This window comes from Ranitomeya imitator, chromosome 7 (genome assembly GCF_032444005.1).
Source record: "Ranitomeya imitator isolate aRanImi1 chromosome 7, aRanImi1.pri, whole genome shotgun sequence".
Classification (NCBI taxonomy): domain Eukaryota; kingdom Metazoa; phylum Chordata; class Amphibia; order Anura; family Dendrobatidae; genus Ranitomeya; species Ranitomeya imitator.
In genome coordinates, this window is record NC_091288.1 from 213,002,976 (window position 1) to 213,030,035 (window position 27,060).

Here is a 27,060-nt window from a genome sequence, read left to right on the forward strand (position 1 = left end):
ATAACTACTATAATACTGCTCCTATGTACAAGAATATAACTACTATAATACTGCCCCCTATATACAAGAATATAACTACTATAATACTGCTCCTATGTACAAGAATATAACTACTATAATACTGTCCCTATGTACAAGAATATAGCTACTATAATACTGTCCCTATGTACAAGAATATAACTACTATAATACTGCCCCCTATGTACAAGAATATAACTACTATAATACTGTCCCTATGTACAAGAATATAACTACTATAATACTGCCCCCTATGTACAAGAATATAACTACTATAATACTGCCCCCTATGTACAAGAATATAACTACTATAATACTGTCCCTATGTACAAGAATATAACTACTATAATACTGCTCCTATGTACAAGAATATAACTACTATAATACTCTCCCTATGTACAAGAATATAACTGCTATAATACTGCCCCCTATGTACAAGAATATAACTACTATAATACTGCCCCCTATGTACAAGAATATAACTACTATAATACTGCCCCTGTGTACAAGAATATAACTACTATAATACTGCTCCTATGTACAAGAATATAACTACTATAATACTGCCCTTATGTACAAGAATATAACTACTATAATACTGCCCCTATGTACAAGAATATAACTACTATAATACTGCCCCTATGTAGAAGAATATAACTACTATAATACTGCCCCTATGTAGAAGAATATAACTACTATAATACTGCCCCTATGTAGAAGAATATAACTACTATAATACTGCCCCTATGTAGAAGAATATAACTACTATAATACTGCCCCTATGTACAAGAATATAACTACTATAATACTGCCCCTATGTACAAGAATATAACTACTATAATACTGCCCCTATGTACAAGAATATAACTACTATAATACTGTCCCTATGTACAAGAATATAACTACTATAATACTGTCCCTATGTACAAGAATATAACTACTATAATACTGCCCCTATGTACAAGAATATAACTACTATAATACTGCCCCTATGTAGAAGAATATAACTACTATAATACTGCTCCTATGTACAAGAATATAACTACTATAATACTGCCCCTATGTACAAGAATAACTACTATAATACTGCCCCTATGTACAGGAATATAACTACTATAATACTGCTCCTATGTACAAGAATATAACTACTATAATACTGCTCCTATGTACAAGAATATAACTACTATAATACTGCTCCTATGTACAAGAATATAACTACTATAATACTGCTCCTATGTACAAGAATATAACTACTATAATACTGCTCCTATGTACAAGAATATAACTACTATAATACTGCTCCTATGTACAAGAATATAACTACTACAATACTGCTCCTATGTACAAGAATATAACTACTATAATACTGCCTCTATGTGCAAGAATATAACTACTATAATACTGCCCCTATGTACAAGAATATAACTACTATAATACTGCTCCTATATACAAGAATATAACTACTACAATACTGCTCCTATGTACAAGAATATAACTACTATAATACTGCTCCTATGTACAAGAATATAACTACTATAATACTGCCCCTATGTACAAGAATATAACTACTATAATACTGTCCCTATGTACAAGAATATAACTACTATAATACTGCCCCCTATGTACAAGAATATAACTACTATAATACTGTCCCTATGTACAAGAATATAACTACTATAATACTGCTCCTATGTACAAGAATATAACTACTATAATACTGTCCCTATGTACAAGAATATAGCTACTATAATACTGTCCCTATGTACAAGAATATAACTACTATAATACTGCCCCCTATGTACAAGAATATAACTACTATAATACTGTCCCTATGTACAAGAATATAACTACTATAATACTGCCCCCTATGTACAAGAATATAACTACTATAATACTGTCCCTATGTACAAGAATATAACTACTATAATACTGCTCCTATGTACAAGAATATAACTACTATAATACTGTCCCTATGTACAAGAATATAACTACTATAATACTGTCCCTATTTACAAGAATATAACTACTATAATACTGCTCCTATGTACAAGAATATATCTACTATAATACTGCTCCTATGTACAAGAATATAACTACTATAATACTGTCCCTATGTACAAGAATATAACTACTATAATACTGTCCCTATTTACAAGAATATAACTACTATAATACTGCTCCTCTGTACAAGAATATAGCTACTATAATACTGCCCCGATGTACAAGAATATAACTACTATAATACTGCTCCTATGTACAAGAATATAACTACTATAATACTGCTCCTCTGTACAAGAATATAACTACTATAATACTGCTCCTATGTACAAGAATATAGCTACTATAATACTGCCCCTATGTACAAGAATATAACTACTATAATACTGCTCCTATGTACAAGAATATAACTACTATAATACTGCCCCCTATGTACAAGAATATAACTACTATAATACTGCTCCTATGTACAAGAATATAACTACTATAATACTGCCCCCTATATACAAGAATATAACTACTATAATACTGCTCCTATGTACAAGAATATAACTACTATAATACTGTCCCTATGTACAAGAATATAGCTACTATAATACTGTCCCTATGTACAAGAATATAACTACTATAATACTGCCCCCTATGTACAAGAATATAACTACTATAATACTGTCCCTATGTACAAGAATATAACTACTATAATACTGCCCCCTATGTACAAGAATATAACTACTATAATACTGCCCCCTATGTACAAGAATATAACTACTATAATACTGTCCCTATGTACAAGAATATAACTACTATAATACTGCTCCTATGTACAAGAATATAACTACTATAATACTCTCCCTATGTACAAGAATATAACTGCTATAATACTGCCCCCTATGTACAAGAATATAACTACTATAATACTGCCCCCTATGTACAAGAATATAACTACTATAATACTGCCCCTGTGTACAAGAATATAACTACTATAATACTGCTCCTATGTACAAGAATATAACTACTATAATACTGCCCTTATGTACAAGAATATAACTACTATAATACTGCCCCTATGTACAAGAATATAACTACTATAATACTGCCCCTATGTAGAAGAATATAACTACTATAATACTGCCCCTATGTAGAAGAATATAACTACTATAATACTGCCCCTATGTAGAAGAATATAACTACTATAATACTGCCCCTATGTAGAAGAATATAACTACTATAATACTGCCCCTATGTAGAAGAATATAACTACTATAATACTGCCCCTATGTACAAGAATATAACTACTATAATACTGCCCCTATGTACAAGAATATAACTACTATAATACTGCCCCTATGTACAAGAATATAACTACTATAATACTGTCCCTATGTACAAGAATATAACTACTATAATACTGTCCCTATGTACAAGAATATAACTACTATAATACTGCCCCTATGTACAAGAATATAACTACTATAATACTGCCCCTATGTAGAAGAATATAACTACTATAATACTGCTCCTATGTACAAGAATATAACTACTATAATACTGCCCCTATGTACAAGAATAACTACTATAATACTGCCCCTATGTACAGGAATATAACTACTATAATACTGCTCCTATGTACAAGAATATAACTACTATAATACTGCTCCTATGTACAAGAATATAACTACTATAATACTGCTCCTATGTACAAGAATATAACTACTATAATACTGCTCCTATGTACAAGAATATAACTACTATAATACTGCTCCTATGTACAAGAATATAACTACTATAATACTGCTCCTATGTACAAGAATATAACTACTACAATACTGCTCCTATGTACAAGAATATAACTACTATAATACTGCTCCTATGTACAAGAATATAACTACTATAATACTGCTCCTATGTACAAGAATATAACTACTATAATACTGCTCCTATGTGCAAGAATATAACTACTATAATACTGCCCCTATGTACAAGAATATAACTACTATAATACTGCTCCTATATACAAGAATATAACTACTACAATACTGCTCCTATGTACAAGAATATAACTACTATAATACTGCTCCTATATACAAGAATATAACTACTACAATACTGCTCCTATGTACAAGAATATAACTACTATAATACTGTCCCTATGTACAAGAATATAACTACTATAATACTGTCCCTATGTACAAGAATATAACTACTATAATACTGCCCCTATGTACAAGAATATAACTACTATAATACTGCCCCTATGTAGAAGAATATAACTACTATAATACTGCTCCTATGTACAAGAATATAACTACTATAATACTGCCCCTATGTACAAGAATAACTACTATAATACTGCCCCTATGTACAGGAATATAACTACTATAATACTGCTCCTATGTACAAGAATATAACTACTATAATACTGCTCCTATGTACAAGAATATAACTACTATAATACTGCTCCTATGTACAAGAATATAACTACTATAATACTGCTCCTATGTACAAGAATATAACTACTATAATACTGCTCCTATGTACAAGAATATAACTACTATAATACTGCTCCTATGTACAAGAATATAACTACTACAATACTGCTCCTATGTACAAGAATATAACTACTATAATACTGCTCCTATGTACAAGAATATAACTACTATAATACTGCTCCTATATACAAGAATATAACTACTATAATACTGCTCCTATGTACAAGAATATAACTACTATAATACTGCCCCTATGTACAAGAATATAACTACTATAATACTGCTCCTATGTACAAGAACTACTATAATACTGCCCCTATATACAAGAATATAACTACTATAATACTGCTCCTATGTACAAGAACTACTATAATACTGCCCCTATGTACAAGAATATAACTACTATAATACTGCCTCGATGTAAGAATATAACTACTATAATACTGCCCCTATGTACAAGAATATAACTACTATAATACTGCCCCGATGTAAGAATATAACTACTATAATACTGCTTGACTGCTAGTCAGACCCAACATAGTAAAGTAAGTGACACGGTGCTGATTGCGGTGAATATTTCGGATGTGCCGCCAGTCCTGATGTTACTGATGATATCACCGCTCTCATCTGTGCGCTGATGGAATGAATCTTAGTACCTGACTCCATCTAGTGGCCATTTCTGGAACATCATGAAATCCAAGACATATTGTAAAGACGATATATTATTATTTATTATTATATAATATAATATTTCTGACACGATGATGTGTAATTTATTGGAACAAATATTAGTGTCCAGAAACATTAGGTTAGGGGTCATAACTACGGGGAAGGTGGGATGCTCATGGACAGTTTGGGGCCATGGTACCTGTGCCCTCGGTGGGGTCCGGGACGTTGAGCTATGAGGGGCGGTTTGTGTCTCAGTCCAAGTCCAGCTCTCCCATGCCGGTACCAGAACCAAACCACGTTGCCCCCTTGAACAGCAGGTAGCAGGCGTTGCTGCTCACGGGGGGCTTGTTGGGGTCGGACTGAACCTGCTCCTGCTTCTGGGAAGTGAATGGAAACGGGCCAGAATCCAGAATCCGGGCGTCCAGCTCCGCCAGAATCTGCAGGGAATACTTCAGCTCCTGCTCGCTGCAAGGGAAGGAGACGGAGGTGGTCAGGGCATGCTGGGAGTTGTAGTGCTGGCGGTTGCGGGGAGCACTTACTTGTACATGGTGAGCAGTGTGGGGATGTTGTAGTCGCGCAGGAGCAGCAGAGTTGGGAGCCAGCCCTCGGCCAGACCCTGCGAGGCGTGGAATCCTGCCAATAGAGGTAAGAGGGATACCCGAGTCGTCCACCTTACGGGAGGATTTCGATTTTTCTTTTTTTTACATAAACACATCTACTTGGGGCCAAAAATTATTTTGGAATTAGCGCAATTTTTTTTAAAGAAACCTCTGTGCGTTTTTTAGCGGAATGAGTTAACTGAGAATCCAACAGTGAGCTCTTTCATAAAGTCTGGGGGGAAAGATTGAAAAAGGGACATGGCTCGAGAAAGGGGGGTATGCCCAAAAACTGTCCCAAAGGGGCCGAAAAGATGAGGTGGTGGAAGGGGAGACACTATTGTGAGAAGCCAGAGAGTATTTTCTAGACATTTTGGGGTACTGAGGTTTCCCCCTTCTAGGCTGCTTCATGGGCGCACAGTGAATTCAGGTTGTATCCATGGCAACCACAGAATTCAGAGTTTATCATTTCAAACTGCTCCTAACTGACGCTTGACTGTTAGGTTGCCACGGGCAACAGTAATATTTCTTTGTAACATTTGATGGATGTGTTGTTGCTCATAGCAACCAGTCCGGTACAATCTGATTGGCTCCTGCTGTTTTTTTTTTTCGGGACCCAATATCCTAAAATGAATGTGGGAGGTATCATCCCGCCGGAGACCCCCGAGTGTGAGATTCCTGGTCTCTTATATATAGCGCTGACAGCTCGCTGGTAATCTCCTGGAGATTAGTGGAGATTTGGGATGTTTCGGAGCCGCGGCACAATAACTGGGCACTGCCGTTATGTCACGCCACTCCAGAGGACACATGAGGTCTGGTGTGAAAACTGAGGAACTTGGCTAAGAGATCATTGTGAGGCAGATACAAAGCGACAAATCCCCTGCATATACAGGAACACTAACACTGTCATACCTGCAACCACCACTAGGGGGGATAGGACTCAATGATCACACTATACAGTGAGCTTCCCTTAGTGGTGGCTGCAGGCAGGTGAAGGTTTGGTTTGTGACCCCACTATAGTCATGTCCTGGGGAAAAATGGGCTGTGTAGAGACCCTACATTATTGGCAGATCTCTGCCATGAACATAGCTTTGATGGAGAGGGAATGGTTCTCGTTATAGAGACCAAGCTAAGGTATATGTTATGCACATGTGTCTTGGTATTAAGACACTTAGTGCTTCTCTGTCCTATTTACCTGTTTCTGGTCTCCTGTCCATCTGCGGCTTCCAGGACCTTCACTACTTGTTCCTAGTCTCCTGCCACATGTGACTTCCAGGACATCTATCCACCTGCAAGGCCCACGACCTTGGCAACCTACTCCCAGTCTCCTGTCCGCCTGTGGCTTCCAGGAAGTCTCCTGTCCACCTGTGGCTTCCAGGAAGTCTCCTGTCCACCTGTGGCTTCCAGGAAGTCTCCTGTCCACCTGTGGCTTCCAGGACCTCTTCTACCTATTCCCAGTCTCCTGACCATCTATGGATTCCAGGACATTTCCTTTCCACCTGCAGCTTCCAGGACTTGGCTACCTGTTCCCAGTCTCCTCTCCGCCTGCGGCTTCCAGGACATCGCCTTTACACCTGCAGCTTCAAGAACCTTGGCTACCTATTCCCAGTCTCCTGTCTACCTGCGACTTCCAGGACCTCGGCAACCTGTTCCTTGTCTCCTGTCCACCTGCGGTTTCCAGGATTTCACTACCTAACTACACTCCATCTCCTGCCTGCAGCTTTCAGGAAGTCTCCTGTCCACCTGCAGCTTTCAGGACCTCGGCTACCTATTCCGAGTCTCCTGTCCCCTTGCGGCTTCTAGGATGTCTCCTGTTCAACTGCGGCTTTCAGGACGTACCCTGTCCACCTACGGCTTCCAGGACCTTGGCAACCTGTTCCCATTCTCCTGTCCACCTGCGGCTTCCAGGACCTTAGCTCTCTATTCCCAGTCTCCTGCCCCCCCTTTGTGTGAGCAAAGTGACAGGTTCCCTTTAAGCAGCCCCCATGATTTTGTGCTGGATTTCATGCACATATCTACTCTTGAGCTCTCCGCAGCTGTCCCCGGATGTCTCGTTTATGCAAACCACAAAGCCATCCAGGATTTTTGTGGCTGCCCGCCCGGATGAGGCTACCGTTCCTGCCAGGCAGAGGCTGGATCAAGAAGCTGTACTTAAGCTTCACAGCTACAGGTCTACAAGGACTGTAAATCCGTAGGATTCTCTACAGTCCGAGCTCAGGCTGGTGACCTGGCATCTCCTTGCGGTGTTAGCCCTGCAAGGGTCCCGATGATTCCTGTTTGAACTCATGGCTCACACATATGAGTTCTTCAGAATACCAAGTATGGCAAACGAAAAAAATAGCTTTGTTTGTGAGGGCTCGAGTATCGAGGTGGCAGATGGCCAGCGTCTGATGTCACACATACCTGGATGGAATCCCACCACCAGATCGGGCCTGGCCGCTCTTGCGTTTTCCACCAGTGTTTCCCAGAAGACGTGATATAAGCTCTTGTACCCGCTCACGTACACTTTACCGCGTGGTCCATACGCTGTCAGTGGAGGCCTCATCACTGGACCCTCCACCACTTCTGGCCCAATCATGACGACTTCCAGACCCTGGTTTCTGGGAAAAATCTTAGCGAGCTCATCGTAGTCTGTGGCTCTGATATTTAAGGTTTCTATGTGAGAAGCCCCCACTATGTGGACAGTGACCGGCCCACTGTAAGGGTCAATACAGAAGGTATTAATAGCAAAACCTATTGTCACTGGCCTGGTGAAGAAATCTGTGGTCAAGCGTTTGACAGAGTCCCGGAGTTCCCTGGTTTCTGGCTTTGGCTTTCCTGCATTGGACCACAAGATTCCCATATAGCGTCCAGCCATAATGGCGTCCAGTTTTTCCTCCAAATTTTCTTGCATTGCAAACCAGTCATCCCAAGACTTTATATTCGTGAAGCATTTAGTCCAAGGAGAAGTGGGAAAAGGGATGTCACCTGTGGGAAATGTACAGTAGTTGTCAGTGGTATCCAGCTTTAAGGCTAGGTTGTCATAAGGACATTGTAGACGGGGGGTTTCGATCCCGAAGACCATGTTATAGCAAAAACAATGTAGACCCAAGGTCTCCAACCTTACAGTAAGACCATGTTATAACGAGAACATTGTAGACCAGAAGTCTCCATACTGAAGACAATTTTGTCACGAGGACATCATAGACCGGTTATCTCCATCTTGAAGACTATGCTATAATAAGGGCATTGTAAACTGGTGGTCTCCTCCTAAAAGCTATATTGTAATAAGGGCATTGTAAACCGGTGGTCTCCATCCTGAACACTATGCTATAATAAGGGCATTGTAAACTGGTGGTCTCCATCCTGAAGACTATGTTGTAATAAGGGCATTGTAAACCAGCGCTCTCCATCCTGAAGACTATGCTATAACAAGGGCATTGTAAACCGGTGGTCTCCATCCTGAAGACTATGCTATTAAAAGGACATTGTAGATCAACGGTCACCAATCTGTAGCATTTCAGCAATTGGCCAAATAAAATATACTGAGAGTAGCACTGACCGAAATGCTGGGCAGCCACAAGATGTCAAAAACTAGACTACAAGTTCCCCTTGACAACAGTCGTCATGCTGGAGACCACTAGTCTACAATGTCCTCATGACAGCAAAGTTTTCAGGTTGTGGACCATTGGTCTACGATGTCCTAATGACTACATAGTCTTCAGGTTGTGGACCATTGGTCTACGATGTCCTAATGACTACATAGTCTTCAGGTTGTGGACCATTGGTCTACGATGTCCTAATGACTACATAGTCTTCAGGTTGTGACCATTGGTCTACGACAATGTTTCCCAAACTCCAGTCCTCCCGGACCCCAACAGGTCATGATTTTAGGATTTCCTTAGTATTGCACACGTGATCGAAGTATCAGAAGTTCTCCCACTTGTTCAGCCTATGGAAGAAATCCTGAAAACATGACCTGTTGGGGGCCGCGAGGACTGGAGTTTGGGAAATACTGGTCTACGGTGTCCTAATGACTACATAGTCTTCAGGCTGGAGACCACTGGTCGATGATGTCCTTGTGACAACATAGTCTTCAGGCTGGAGACCACTGGTTGATGATGTCCTTGTGACAACATAGTCTTCAGGCTGGAGACCACAGGTCGATGAGGTCTTTGTGATAACATATTCTTCCGATTGTGGATCACTGACCTCCAACATGCTTGAGACAACATGTAGGACAATAAATCTAGTTTAAAAGTACAAAGAGCACTTTGTACTGAACTTTCATTCTTTGATTACCTGTAAATATCAGCCACTCCACGAGCCTGTCGATGGCAGCCACCTTCAGCTTCCTGCAGAACTTCTTATGTATCGGCCAGTTTTCCCTCTGACACTCTGAAGAACAGTAGTAAACGTTCTGGCACCTAGGAGGAGGCAAATAATAAGCGGTTTCTGGAAAGTAGAATTTATGGGTTCTTCAGATGCTTCCGATATATTCCAGGTGGCCAAGATTTTGAGTGTGAAGACTTCTCCATCATGGGACGTGTGTGATCAGACGATGGATGTGGATCTCTTTAGATGCCCTACATGGACCCGTGTGGCACCTTGTGTATATGTGCCTACGGTGGTCATCGCTACCGGAAGTCCTGTTTTTGTGTCAGGGTCTTCTGATTAAGGTGTGAATGGAGCTGTTCTGGTGGAGCGGTGATAAAAGTTACCTACCTCTTACAGCGTCTCATGGTTCGTGGATCGGGAAGTCGAGACGGCAGCTTCTTGCACTGTGCACAGAACTTGTAGGTATCTTCCATCTTCTGAAACATCTCGGCATACGTCCGAATGCCAAAGTTTATGGCTAGACTGTTGCCCTCAACAGCAGACCTGGCCAGAGGAAAAAGGAGAGATGACCTCTTACAGCCAAAAGGGGAAATGCATGCGCTAGACGTGACTATAAAGACTGCGGCGGGTGGGAGACAGAGGACGCATGGGCACCTGTACTCATTCACGCTCTTCATGTTCAGCTTCTGCAGGATGACGTTGGACAGACCCGGGACGTTGCTGTCCATGGCCATGAACCCGAGGGAGTCGGTGTAGTAGCTGCTGGCTGCCACAGAGGGCGCCACACTCTTCTTCTTGGAGGATTTCGTCTTAAATGAGACTTTCTTCTGAGACATCTTGACCAAGTGATGGACGACTGTCAGGAAGAAAGAAGACGCTGACGAATTCCCTACACAGAGTAACTAGACCTAGAGATTATAAGGATACCTTCCTCTTATATACAGATTATCAGGACTGCTAACTATTATACAGAGATTATAAGGACACCTAACTATTATACAGAGATTATAAGGACACCTGACTATTATACAGGGATTATAAGGACACCTAACTATTATATAGAGATTATAAGGACACCTAACTATTATACAGAGATTATAAGGACACCTGACTATTATACAGGGATTATAAGGACACCTATTATACAGAGATTATAAAGGCACCCACCTCTTACACATAGATTATATGAACACCCACCTCTTATACAGAGATTATAAGGGCACCCACCTCTTATACAGAGATTATAAGGGCATCCACCTCTTATATAGAAATTATAAGGGCACCCACCTCTTATACATAGATTATAAGGGCACCCACCTCTTATACAGAGATTATAAGGGCATCCACCTCTTATACAGAGATTATAAGGGCATCCACCTCTCATACATAGATTATAAGGGCACCCACCTCTTATACAGAGATTATAAAGGCACTTACCTCTTATACATAGATTATAAGGGCACCCACCTCTTATACATAGATTATAAAGGCACCCACCTCTTATACAGAGATTATAAGGGCATCCACCTCTTATACAGAGATTATAAGGGCACCCACCTCTTATACATAGATTATAAGGGCATCCACCTCTTATACAGAGATTATAAGGGCATCCACCTCTTATACAGAGATTATAAAGGCACTTACCTCTTATACAGAGATTATAAGGGCACCCACCTCTTATACATAGATTATAAGGGCATCCACCTCTTATACAGAGATTATAAAGGCATCCACCTCTTATATAGAAATTATAAGGGCACCCACCTTTTATACAGAGATTATAAGGGCACCCACCTCTTATACATAGATTATAAGGGCACCCACCTCTTATACAGAAATTATAAGGGCATCCACCTCTTATATAGAAATTATAAGGGCACTTACGTCTTATACAGAAATTATAAGGGCATCCACCTCTCATACATAGATTATAAGGGCACCCACCTCTTATACAGAGATTATAAGGGCACCCACCTCTTATACAGAGATTATAAGGGCATCCACCTCTCATACATAGATTATAAGGGCACCCACCTCTTATTCAGAGATTATAAGGGCGCCCACCTCTTATACATAGATTATAAGGGCACCCACCTCTTATACAGAGATTATAAGGGCAACCACCTCTTATACAGAGATTATAAGGGCACCTACCTCTTATACAGAGATTATAAGGGCACCCACCTCTTATACAAAGATTATAAGGGCATCCACCTCTTATACAGAGATTATAAGGGCACCCACCTCTTATACAGAGATTATAAGAGCACCCACCTCTTATACATAGGTTATAAGGGCATCCACGTCTTATACAGAGATTATAAGGGCATCCACCTCTTATACAGAGATTATAAAGGCACTTACCTCTTATACAGAGATTATAAGGGCACCCGCCTCTTATACATAGATTATAAGGGCATCCACCTCTTATACAGAGATTATAAGGGCACCTACCTCTTATACAGAGATTATAAAGGCACTTACGTCTTATACAGAGATTATAAGGGCACCCACATCTTATACATAGATTATAAGGGCACTTACCTCTTATACAGAGATTATAAGGGCACCCACCTCTTATACATAGATTATAAAGGCACCTACCTCTTATACAGAGATTATAAAGGCACTTACCTCTTATACATAGATTATAAGGGCATCCACCTCTTATACAGAGATTATAAAGGCACTTACGTCTTATACAGAGATTATAAGGGCATCCACCTCTTATACAGAGATTATAAGGGCATCCACCTCTTATACAGAGATTATAAAGGCACTTACCTCTTATACATAGATTATAAGGGAACCCGCCTCTTATACATAGATTATAAGGACACCCACCTCTTATACAGAGATTATAAGGGCATCCACATCTTATACAGACATTATAAGGGAATCCACCTCTTATACAGAGATTATATGAACACCCACCTCTTATACAGAGATTATAAGGGCACCCACCTCTTATATAGAGATTATATGAACACCCACCTCTTATACAGAGATTATAAGGGCACTCACCTCATATACATAGATTATAAGGGCACCCACCTCTTATATAGAGATTATAAGGGCACCCACCTCTTATACAGAGATTATATGAACACCCACCTCATATACAGAGATTATATGGACACCCACCTCTTATACATAGATTATAAGGGCACTTACGTCTTATACAGAGATTATATGGACACCCACCTCTTATACATAGATTATAAGGGCGCCCACCTCTTATACATAGATTATAAGGGCACTTACGTCTTATACAGAGATTATAAGGGCATCCACCTCTTATACATAGATTATAAGGGCACCACACTCTTATACAGAGATTATAAGGGCACCACAATCTCATGTGCAGACAATACCAGTATCTACCTCCGTATTGTTCATACCTCCCCACCTGATCCTAGAGTTGGATTCTTGCGATGTGATTGGCTGCAGCCCCAGACGCGGGCTGTCATTGATCAGCCGACACTCATCACTGTCACTCAGCCGCCACCGGACACGTCTGTCTATAATTAGCGGCTTCCCGCACAGTCCAGGAATCTCCAGAGGAGGTGACAGACGGGATCGTAGCCTCTAATATAGGGGTCACCCCGAGAGCGACCTTTATACTTCTGTCTCATTGTCACCTTCATCCCAGCACATCTCACTAATCCTAAAATATACAAGGCGGCCCCCACTGCTAATACACAGTAACCCAGGACAGCACCTGTCAGACAGAGCCATATACAGAGAGACAGTCTCCTAATGTGCAGATATCAGAGCAGGAATTCTCCTAATACACAGATACAGGAACATAAATATCCCAATACACAGATACAAGGACACCGATCTCCTGATACACAGATACAGGAACATAGATCTCCTAATACACAGATACAGGGACACCGATCTCCTAATACACAGATACAGGGACACCGATCTCCTAATACACAGATACAGGGACACCGATCTCCTAATACACAGATACAGGGACACCGATCTCCTAATACACTGATACAGGGACACCGATCTCCTCCTAATACACAGATACAGGGACACCGATCTCCTCCTAATACACAGATACAGGGACACCGATCTCCTAATACACAGATACAGGGACACTGATCTCCTCCTAATACACAGATACAGGAACATAAATATCCCAATACACAGATACAGGAAAACGGATCTCCTGATACACAGATACAGGAAAACCGATCTCCTCCTAATACACAGATACAGGGACACCGATCTCCTCCTGATACACAGATACAGGGACACCGATCTCCTAATACACAGATAAAGGAACATAAATATCCCAATACACAGATACAGGAACATAGATCTCCTAATACACAGATACAGGGACACAGATCTCCTAATACACAGATACAGGGACACCGATCTCCTAATACACAGATACAGGAACAAAGATCTCCTAATACACAGATACAGGGACACCGATCTCCTCCTGATACACAGATACAGGAACATAGATCTCCTAATACACAGATACAGGGACACCGATCTCCTCCTAATACACAGATACAGGAAAACTGATCTCCTAATACACAGATACAGGAACATAAATATCCCAATACACAGATACAGGAACATAGATCTCCTAATACACAGATACAGGGACACCGATCTCCTCCTGATACACAGATACAGGAACATAGATCTCCTAATACACAGATACAGGAACATAGATCTCCTAATACATAGATACAGGGACACCAATCTCCTCCTAATACACAGATACAGGGACACCGATCTCCTCCTAATACACAGATACAGGGACACCGATCTCCTCCTAATACACAGATACAGGGACCCCGATCTCCTCCTAATACACAGATACAGGGACACCGATCTCCTCCTAATACACAGATACAGGGACACCGATCTCCTAATACACAGATACAGGAACACCGATCTCCTCCTAATACACAGATACAGGGACACCGATCTCCTCCTAATACACAGATACAGGGACACCGATCTCCTCCTAATACAGATACAGGGACACCGATCTCCTCCTAATACACAGATACAGGGACACCGATCTCTTCCTAATACACAGATACAGGGACACCGATCTCCTCCTAATACACAGATACAGGGACACCGATCTCCTCCTAATACAGATACAGGGACACCGATCTCCTCCTAATACACAGATACAGGGACACCGATCTCCTCCTAATACAGATACAGGGACACCGATCTCCTCCTAATACACAGATACAGGGACACCGATCTCTTCCTAATACACAGATACAGGGACACCGATCTCCTCCTAATACACAGATACAGGGACACCGATCTCCTCCTAATAAACAGATACAGGGACACCGATCTCCTCCTAATACACAAATACAGGGACACCGATCTCCTCCTAATACAGATACAGGGACACCGATCTCCTCCTAATACACGGATACAGGGACACCGATCTCCTCCTAATACACAGATACAGGGACACCGATCTCCTCCTAATACAGATACAGGGACACCGATCTCCTCCTAATACACAGATACAGGGACACCGATCTCCTCCTGATACACAGATACAGGGACACTGATCTCCTCCTTAAACACAGATACAGGGACACTGATCTCCTCCTTATACACAGATACAGGGACACCGATCTCCTCCTGATACACAGATACAGGGATACTGATCTCCTAATACACAGATACAGGGACACCGATCTCCCGATACACAGATACCGGGACACCGATCTCCTAATACACAGATACAGGGACACCGATCTCCTCCTAATACACAGATACAGGGACACCGATCTCCTCCTAATACACAGATACAGGGACACCGATCTCCTCCTGATACACAGATACAGGGACACCAATCTCCTCCTGATACACAGATACAGGGACACCGATCTCCTCCTAATACACAGATACAGGGACACCGATCTCCTCCTAATACACAGATACAGGGACACCGATCTCCTCCTAATACACAGATACAGGGACACTGATCTCCTCCTAATACACAGATACAGGGACACCGATCTCCTCCTGATACACAGATACAGGGACACCGATCTCCTCCTAATACACAGATACACCGATCTCCTCCTGATACACAGATACAGGGACACCGATCTCCTCCCGATACACAGATACAGGGACACCGATCTCCTCCTGATACACAGATACAGGGACACCGATCTCCTCCTAATACACAGATACAGGGACACCGATCTCCTCCTGATACACAGATACAGGGACACTGATCTCCTCCTAATACACAGATACAGGAACACCGATCTCCTCCTAATACACAGATACAGGGACACGATCTCCTCCTCATACACAGATACAGAGACACCGATCTCCTCCTAATACACAGATACAGGAACATAGATCTCCTCCTAATACACAGATACAGGGACACCGATCTCCTCCTAATACACAGATACAGGAACATAGATCTCCTCCTGATACACAGATACAGGAACATAGATCTCCTCCTGATACACAGATACAGGGACACCGATCTCCTAATACACAGATACAGGGACACCGATCTCCTCCTGATACACAGATACAGGGACACCGATCTCCTCCTAATACACAGATACAGGGACACCGATCTCCTCCTAATACACAGATACAGGAACATAGATCTCCTCCTGATACACAGATACAGGAACATAGATCTCCTCCTGATACACAGATATAGGGACACGATCTCCAAATACACAGATACAGGGACACCGATCTCCTCCTAATACACAGATACAGGGACACCGATCTCCTCCTAATACACAGATACAGGGACACCGATCTCCTCCTAATACACAGATACAGGAACATAGATCTCCTCCTAATACACAGATACAGGGACACCGATCTCCTCCTAATACACAGATACAGGAACATAGATCTCCTCCTGATACACAGATACAGGAACATAGATCTCCTCCTGATACACAGATACAGGGACACCGATCTCCTAATACACAGATACAGGGACACCGATCTCCTCCTGATACACAGATACAGGGACACCGATCTCCTCCTAATACACAGACACAGGGACACCGATCTCCTCCTGATACACAGATACAGGGACACCGATCTCCTCCTAATACACGGATACAGGGACACCGATCTCCTCCTGATACACAGATACCGGGACACCGATCTCCTCCTGATACACAGATACAGGGACACCGATCTCCTCCTAATACACAGATACAAGGACACCGATCTCCTCCTGATACACAGATACAGGGACACCGATCTCCTCCTGATACACAGATACAGGGACACCGATCTCCTCCTGATACACAGATACAGGGACACCGATCTCCTCCTAATACACAGATACAGGGACACCGATCTCCTCCTAATACACATACAGGGACATCTATCTCCTCCTGATACACAGATGCAGGGCCATAGATCTCCTCCTAATACACAGATACAGGGACACCGATCTCCTCCTGATACACAGATACAGGGACACCGATCTCCTCCTAATACACAGATACAGGGACACCGATCTCCTCCTGATACACAGATACAGGAACACCGATCTCCTCCTAATACACAGATACAGAGACACCGATCTCCTCCTGATACACAGATATAGGAACACCTATCTCCTCCTGATACACAGATACAGGGACACCGATCTCCTCCTAATACACAGATACAGGGACACCGATCTCCTCCTGATACACAGATACAGGGACACCGATCTCCTCCTAATACACAGATACAGGGACACCGATCTCCTCCTAATACACAGATAAAGGGACACCGATCTCCTCCTAATACACAGATACAGGGACACCAATCTCCTCCTAATACACAGATACAGGGACACCAATCTCCTCCTAATACACAGATACAGGGACACCAATCTCCTCCTAATACACGGATACAGGGACACCGATCTCCTCCTAATACACAGATACAGGGACACCGATCTCCTCCTAATCCACAGATACAGGGACACCGATCTCCTCCTAATACACAGATACAGGGACACCGATCTCCTCCTGATACACAGATACAGGGACACCGATCTCCTCCTAATACACAGATACAGGGACACCGATCTCCTCCCAATACACAGATACAGGGACACCGATCTCCTCCCAATACACAGATACAGGGACACCGATCTCCTCCTGATACACAGATACAGGGACACCGATCTCCTCCTGATACACAGATATAGGGACACCGATCTCCTCCTGATACACAGATACAGGGACACCGATCTCCTCCCGATACACAGATACCGGGACACCGATCTCCTCCCAATACACAGATACAGGGACACCGATCTCCTCCTTATACACAGATACAGGGACACCGATCTCTTCCTGATACACAGATACAGGGACACCGATCTCCTCCTGATACACAGATACAGGGACACCGATCTCCTCCTCATACACAGATACAGGGACACCGATCTCCTCCTGATACACAGATACAGGGACACCGATCTCCTCCTCATACACAGATACAGAGACACCGATCTCCTCCTGATACACAGATACAGGGACACTGATCTCCTCCTTATACACAGATACAGGGACACCGATCTCCTAATACACAGATACAGGAACATAGATCTCCTCCCAATACACAGATACAGGGACACTGATCTCCTCCTTATACACAGATACAGGGACACCGATCTCCCGATGCACAGATACAGGGACACCGATCTCCTCCTAATACACAGATACAGGAACATAGATCTCCTCCTAATACACAGATACAGGAACATAGATCTCCTCCTAATACACAGATACAGGGACACCAATCTCCTCCTAATACACAGATACAGGAACATAGATCTCCTCCTGATACACAGATACAGGAACATAGATCTCCTCCTAATACACATATACAGGGACACCGATCTCCTAACACACAGATACAGGAACATAGATCTCCTCCCAATACACAGATACAGGGACACTGATCTCCTCCTTATACACAGATACAGGGACACCGATCTCCCGATACACAGATACAGGGACACCGATCTCCTCCTAATACACAGATACAGGGACACCGATCTCCTGATACACAGATACAGGAACATAGATCTCCTCCTAATACACAGATACAGGGACACCGGTCTCCTCCTAATACACAGATACAGGGACACCGATCTCCTCCTAATACACAGATACAGGAACATAGATCTCCTCCTGATACACAGATACAGGGACACCAATCTCCTAATGCACAGATACCGGAACACCGATCTCCTCCTAATACACAGATACAGGGACACCGATCTCCTCCTAATACACAGATACAGGAACATAGATCTCCTCCTGATACACAGATACAGGAACATAGATCTCCTCCTGATACACAGATACAGGGACACCAATCTCCTAATGCACAGATACCGGAACGCCGATCTCCTCCCATTACACAGATACAGGGACACCGATCTCCTCCCATTACACAGATACAGGGACACCGATCTCCTCCTAATACACAGATACAGGGACACTGATCTCCTCCTAATACACAGATACAGGGACACCGATCTCCCGATACACAGATACAGGGACACCGATCTCCTCCTAATACACAGATACAGGGACACCGATCTCCTGATACACAGATACAGGAACATAGATCTCCTCCTAATACACAGATACAGGGACACCAATCTCCTCCTAATACACAGATACAGGAACATAGATCTCCTCCTGATACACAGATACAGGGACACCGATCTCCTAATACACAGATACAGGGACACCTGTTGTGAGTTCTGTTTTTGGGCTCCCTCTGGTGGTTACTGATGGTACTGGGTGACTTGTGTTCTCTGCGGTCTCTGGTGTCCACCTGTTCCTTCAGGTTATGGGAGTTTCCTATTTAACCTGGCTTTTTTGTCATTTCCTCGCCGGCTATCAATGTAATCAGCGTGTCTTTTTACCTCTGCTCCCTGCGTCTGTTATCTTCAGGACAAGCTAAGTTTTGATTTTCCTGTTCCACGTTTTGCTTAATTTTTGTCTTAGTCCAGCTTGCAGATATGTGATTCCTTGCTGCTGGTTGCTCTAGTGGGCTGAAATTACTCCTCATGTTCCATGAGTTGGCACATGAGTTCAAGTAATTTCAGGATGGTTTTTTGAAGGGTTTTTCGCTGACCGCGCAGTTCACTTTTGTATCCTCTGCTATCTAGCTTTAGCGGGACTCATTTTTGCTGATTCTATTTTCATAACTACGTATGTGCTTTCCTCTCATTTCACCGTTATTACATGTGGGGGGCTGCTATTTCTGTGGGGTGTTTCTCTGGAGGCAAGTGAGGTCTGTGTTTCTTCTGATAGGGGAAGTTAATCCTTCGGCTGGCGCGAGACGTCTAGGAATCATCGTAGGCACGTTCCCCGGCTACTGCTAGTTGTGTGTTTAGGTTCAGGATCGCGGTCAGCTCAGGTTCCATCACCCTAGAGCTTGTTTTGTTTTTGTGCTTGTCCTTTTGTGATCCCCTGCCATTGGGATCATGACAGACACCGATCTCCTCCTAATACACAGATACAGGAACATAGATCTCCTCCTAATACACAGATACAGGAACATAGATCTCCTCCTGATACACAGATACAGGGACACTGATCTCCTAATACACAGATACAGGGACACCGATCTCCTCCTAATACACAGATACAGGAACATAGATCTCCTCCTGATACACAGATACAGGAACATAGATCTCCTCCTGATACACAGATACAGGGACACTGATCCCCTCCTAATACACAGATACAGGGACACCAATCTCCTAATGCACAGATACCGGAACACCGATCTCCTCCTAATACACAGATACAGGGGCACTGATCTCCTCCTAATACACAGATACAGGAACATAGATCTCCTCCTAATACACAGATACAGGAACATAGATCTCCTCCTGATGCACAGATACAGGGACACCGATCTCCTCCCATTACACAGATACAGGGACACCGATCTCCTCCTAATACACAGATACAGGGACACCGATCTCCTCCTAATACACAGATACAGGGACACCGATCTCCTCCTAATACACAGATACAGGGACACCGATCTCCTCCTGATACACAGATACAGGGACACCGATCTCCTCCTGATACACAGATACAGGGACACCGATCTCCTCCTGATACACAGATACAGGGACACCGATCTCCTCCTGATACACAGATACAGGGACACCGATCTCCTCCTAATACACAGATACAGGGACACTGATCTCCTCCTGATACACAGATACAGGGACACCGATCTCCTCCTGATACACAGATACAGGGACACCGATCTCCTCCTAGTACACAGATACAGGGACACCGATCTCCTCCTGATACACAGATACAGGGACACCGATCTCCTCCTGATACACGGATACAGGGACACCGATCTCCTCCTGATACACGGATCTGTAGAATGTAAGCCCGCAAGGGCAGGGTCCTCGCCCCTCTGTATCAGTCCGTCATTGTTAGTTTGTTTACTGTATCTGATATTTGTAACTTGTATGTAACCCCTTCTCATGTACAGCACCATGGAATCAATGGTGCTATATAAATAAATAATAATAATAATAATAATAATAATAATAATAATAATACAGGGACACCGATCTCCTCCTGATACACAGATACAGGGACACCGATCTCCTCCTGATACACAGATACAGGGACACCGATCTCCTCCTAATACACAGATACAGGGACACCGATCTCCTCCTGATACACAGATACAGGGAAACCGATCTCCTCCTAGTACACAGATACAGGGACACCGATCTCCTCCTGATACACGGATACAGGGACACCGATCTCCTCCTGATACACGGATACAGGGACACCGATCTCCTCCTGATACACAGATACAGGGACACCGATCTCCTCCTAATACACAGATACAGGGACACCGATCTCCTCCTGATACACGGATACAGGGACACCGATCTCCTCCTAATACACAGATACAGGGACACCGATCTCCTCCTGATACACGGATACAGGGACACCGATCTCCTCCTGATACACAGATACAGGGACACCGATCTCCTCCTGATACACAGATACAGGGACACCGATCTCCTCCTGATACACAGATACAGGGACACCGATCTCCTCCTGATACACAGATACAGGGACACCGATCTCCTCCTGATACACAGATACAGGGACACCGATCTCCTCCTGATACACAGATACAGGGACACCGATCTCCTCCTGATACACGGATACAGGGACACTGATCTCCTCCTAATACACAGATACAGGGACACCGATCTCCTCCTGATACACAGATACAGGGAAACCGATCTCCTCCTAGTACACAGATACAGGGACACCGATCTCCTCCTGATACACGGATACAGGGACACCGATCTCCTCCTGATACACGGATACAGGGACACCGATCTCCTCCTGATACACAGATACAGGGACACCGATCTCCTCCTAATACACAGATACAGGGACACCGATCTCCTCCTGATACACGGATACAGGGACACTGATCTCCTAATACATTGATACAGGGACACCGATCTCCTCCTAATACACAGATACAGGGACACCGATCTCCTCCTGATACACAGATACAGGGACACCAATCTCCTCCTGATACACAGATACAGGGACACCAATCTCCTCCTGATACACGGATACAGGGACACCGATCTCCTCCTAATACACAGATACAGGGACACCGATCTCCTCCTAATACACAGATACAGGGACACCGATCTCCTCCTGATACACGGATACAGGGACACCGATCTCCTCCTAATACACAGATACAGGGACACCGATCTCCTCCTGATACACGGATACAGGGACACCGATCTCCTCCTGATACACAGATACAGGGACACCGATCTCCTCCTGATACACAGATACAGGGACACCGATCTCCTCCTGATACACAGATACAGGGACACCGATCTCCTCCTGATACACAGATACAGGGACACCGATCTCCTCCTGATACACGGATACAGGGACACCGATCTCCTCCTGATACACGGATCTGTAGAATGTAAGCCCGCAAGGGCAGGGTCCTCGCCCCTCTGTATCAGTCCGTCATTGTTAGTTTGTTTACTGTATCTGATATTTGTAACTTGTATGTAACCCCTTCTCATGTACAGCACCATGGAATCAATGGTGCTATATAAATAAATAATAATAATAATAATAATAATAATAATAATACAGGGACACCGATCTCCTCCTGATACACAGATACAGGGACACCGATCTCCTCCTGATACACAGATACAGGGACACCGATCTCCTCCTAATACACAGATACAGGGACACCGATCTCCTCCTGATACACAGATACAGGGAAACCGATCTCCTCCTAGTACACAGATACAGGGACACCGATCTCCTCCTGATACACGGATACAGGGACACCGATCTCCTCCTGAAACACGGATACAGGGACACCGATCTCCTCCTGATACACAGATACAGGGACACCGATCTCCTCCTAATACACAGATACAGGGACACCGATCTCCTCCTGATACACGGATACAGGGACACTGATCTCCTAATACATTGATACAGGGACACCGATCTCCTCCTAATACACAGATACAGGGACACCGATCTCCTCCTGATACACAGATACAGGGACACCAATCTCCTCCTGATACACAGATACAGGGACACCAATCTCCTCCTGATACACGGATACAGGGACACCGATCTCCTCCTAATACACAGATACAGGGACACCGATCTCCTCCTAATACACAGATACAGGGACACCGATCTCCTCCTGATACACGGATACAGGGACACCGATCTCCTCCTAATACACAGATACAGGGACACCGATCTCCTCCTGATACACGGATACAGGGACACCGATCTCCTCCTGATACACAGATACAGGGACACCGATCTCCTCCTGATACACAGATACAGGGACACCGATCTCCTCCTGATACACAGATACAGGGACACCGATCTCCTCCTGATACACAGATACAGGGACACCGATCTCCTCCTGATACACAGATACAGGGACACCGATCTCCTCCTGATACACGGATACAGGGACACTGATCTCCTCCTAATACACAGATACAGGGACACCGATCTCCTCCTAATACACAGATACAGGGACACCGATCTCCTCCTGATACACGGATACAGGGACACCGATCTCCTCCTAATACACGGATACAGGGACACCGATCTCCTCCTGATACACGGATACAGGGACACCGATCTCCTCCTAATACACGGATACAGGGACACCGATCTCCTCCTGATACACGGATACAGGGACACTGATCTCCTCCTAATACACAGATACAGGGACACCGATCTCCTCCTGATACACAGATACAGGGACACCGATCTCCTCCTAATACATTGATACAGGGACACCGATCTCCTCCTGATACACGGATACAGGGACACCGATCTCCTCCTAATACACAGATACAGGGACACCGATCTCCTCCTGATACACAGATACAGAGACACCGATCTCCTCCTAATACACAGATACAGGGACACCGATCTCCTCCTAATACACAGATACAGGGACACCGATCTCCTCCTGATACACGGATACAGGGACACCGATCTCCTCCTGATACACAGATACAGGGACACCGATCTCCTCCTGATACACGGATACAGGGACACTGATCTCCTCCTAATACACAGATACAGGGACACCGATCTCCTCCTAATACACAGATACAGGGACACCGATCTCCTCCTGATACACGGATACAGGGACACCGATCTCCTCCTAATACACAGATACAGGGACACCGATCTCCTCCTGATACACGGATACAGGGACACCGATCTCCTCCTGATACACGGATACAGGGACACTGATCTCCTCCTAATACACAGATACAGGGACACCGATCTCCTCCTGATACACAGATACAGGGACACCGATCTCCTCCTAATACATTGATACAGGGACACCGATCTCCTCCTGATACACGGATACAGGGACACCGATCTCCTCCTGATACACAGATACAGGGACACCGATCTCCTAATACATTGATATAGGGACACTGATCTCCTCCTAATACACAGATACAGGGACACCGATCTCCTAATACATTGATATAGGGACACTGATCTCCTCCTAATACACAGATACAGGGACACCGATCTCCTCCTGATACACAGATACAGGGACACCGATCTCCTCCTGATACACAGATACAGGGACACCGATCTCCTCCTAATACACGGATACAGGGACACTGATCTCCTCCTAATACACAGATACAGGGACACCGATCTCCTCCTAATACACAGATACAGGGACACCGATCTCCTCCTGATACACGGATACAGGGACACCGATCTCCTCCTAATACACGGATACAGGGACACCGATCTCCTCCTGATACACGGATACAGGGACACCGATCTCCTCCTAATACACGGATACAGGGACACCGATCTCCTCCTGATACACGGATACAGGGACACTGATCTCCTCCTAATACACAGATACAGGGACACCGATCTCCTCCTGATACACAGATACAGGGACACCGATCTCCTCCTAATACATTGATACAGGGACACCGATCTCCTCCTGATACACGGATACAGGGACACCGATCTCCTCCTGATACACAGATACAGGGACACCGATCTCCTAATACATTGATATAGGGACACTGATTACCTCCTTGTACTTAGATCCTGGGACACTGGGGGTCCGCACTAGCCTCTTTATAGTGACACATATGCCATTAGCTTGTTTCTATTGAGAATATCGGGGTCTCAGGTAACAAGCCTCTGACAGCACTGATAACGGGGTGGGCTGCTCTGCGGACCCCCATCCTCCAGTCCTCGGGTTTCCTGGCGTTTATGTGCGTGTGACATCTCCATTACATGGGCTAAATATATGTTTACATTCTGGCTCCATATTTAGGATCTGATCACACACGATGAGGTCACCGGACCCCTACATAGGTGGTCTCTGGCTCGCCACAGTCCTGAATTCCCGGGGTGGGGTGGAGGGCTCCCAGCAGCTGCCCCTTATGTACAAGGGTGCAGGGATCTATAGAATCACTGACTAATTCCTGGGTAATTGGCAGGAGCCTCCTAATTCACATTGTGATTGGTTTTCTGTATTCTGTCAGTGAAAGACTGAGCGAGTGACAGAATGAGGGGAGGAAGGAAGGAAAACGAAAGAAAGAAAGAAGAAAGAGAGAAAGAATGATGGAAAGAATGAGAGAGTCGTACATTAGACTCTGGTGCAGTGACAGAGGCTCATCCCCAGCGCCGCACTGTTCTGTACACGGCACCGAGGAAATACAAGTCTAAACTTTATTACATGGGAAGTCTGATGTTCTTCATTGTACTTTACAGTCCAGGGGCCCGGACTCTGCGACCTATATCCACAAGTCTGGGGGATGCGGCTTTATCCCCCTTTTATCTGGTATTATAGACACATAGATAGATAATAGATGATAGATAATAGATAATAGATAAATAATAGATAGATAATAGATAATAGATAAATAATAGATAGATAGATAATAGATACAGATAATAGATAGATGATAGATAATAGATAGATAATAGATAGATAATAGATAGATAGATAGATAGATAAATAGATAGATAATAGATAGATAGATAATAGATAGATAATAGATAGATAGATAGATAATAGATAGATAGATAATAGATAGATAGATAATAGATAGATAGATAAATAGATAGATAATAGATAGATAGATAATAGATACAGATAATAGATAGATAATAGATAGATAGATAGATAATAGATACAGATAATAGATAGATGATAGATAATAGATCGATCCTGGTTTGTGTCGCCCTCCCCGGCTCTCGGGGTTTTTACCTTCTCTCTGGTGGTCCGCTGCGTCTAATTGGGGTCTTGAGCTGGGGTGCGGAGTCTCCAGTCATCTGCCCATCTCCCCC

General features: G+C 43.6%; 1 protein-coding gene across 1 annotated transcript; it reads right to left on the reverse strand.

Annotated features, from left to right (window-relative positions):
• Positions 1-5,213: 5,213 nt before the first annotated feature.
• MSS51 (MSS51 mitochondrial translational activator) lies at positions 5,214-27,060 on the reverse strand. Its single transcript, XM_069735514.1, has 7 exons — positions 26,981-27,060; positions 10,742-10,943; positions 10,475-10,630; positions 10,052-10,176; positions 8,174-8,737; positions 5,714-5,807; positions 5,214-5,639 (listed from the first exon to the last, which is right to left on the reverse strand). Exons 2-7 carry the CDS (start codon positions 10,921-10,923, stop codon positions 5,426-5,428), a joined length of 1,335 nt encoding a protein of 444 aa, XP_069591615.1. The 5' UTR covers positions 10,924-10,943; positions 26,981-27,060; the 3' UTR covers positions 5,214-5,425.

Excerpts from the sequence above, each read along its gene's own strand:
- MSS51 (XM_069735514.1), bottom strand. The coding sequence starts at position 10,923 with ATGTCTCAGAAGAAAGTCTCATTTAAGACGAAATCCTCCAAGAAGAAG. Across the intron at positions 10,177-10,474 it reads ACCATGAGACGCTGTAAGAG|GTGCCAGAACGTTTACTACT; the intron begins GTAGGTAACTTT and ends GCCTCCTCCTAG. Across the intron at positions 8,738-10,051 it reads GGAGTGGCTGATATTTACAG|GTGACATCCCTTTTCCCACT; the intron begins GTAATCAAAGAA and ends CATTTCCCACAG.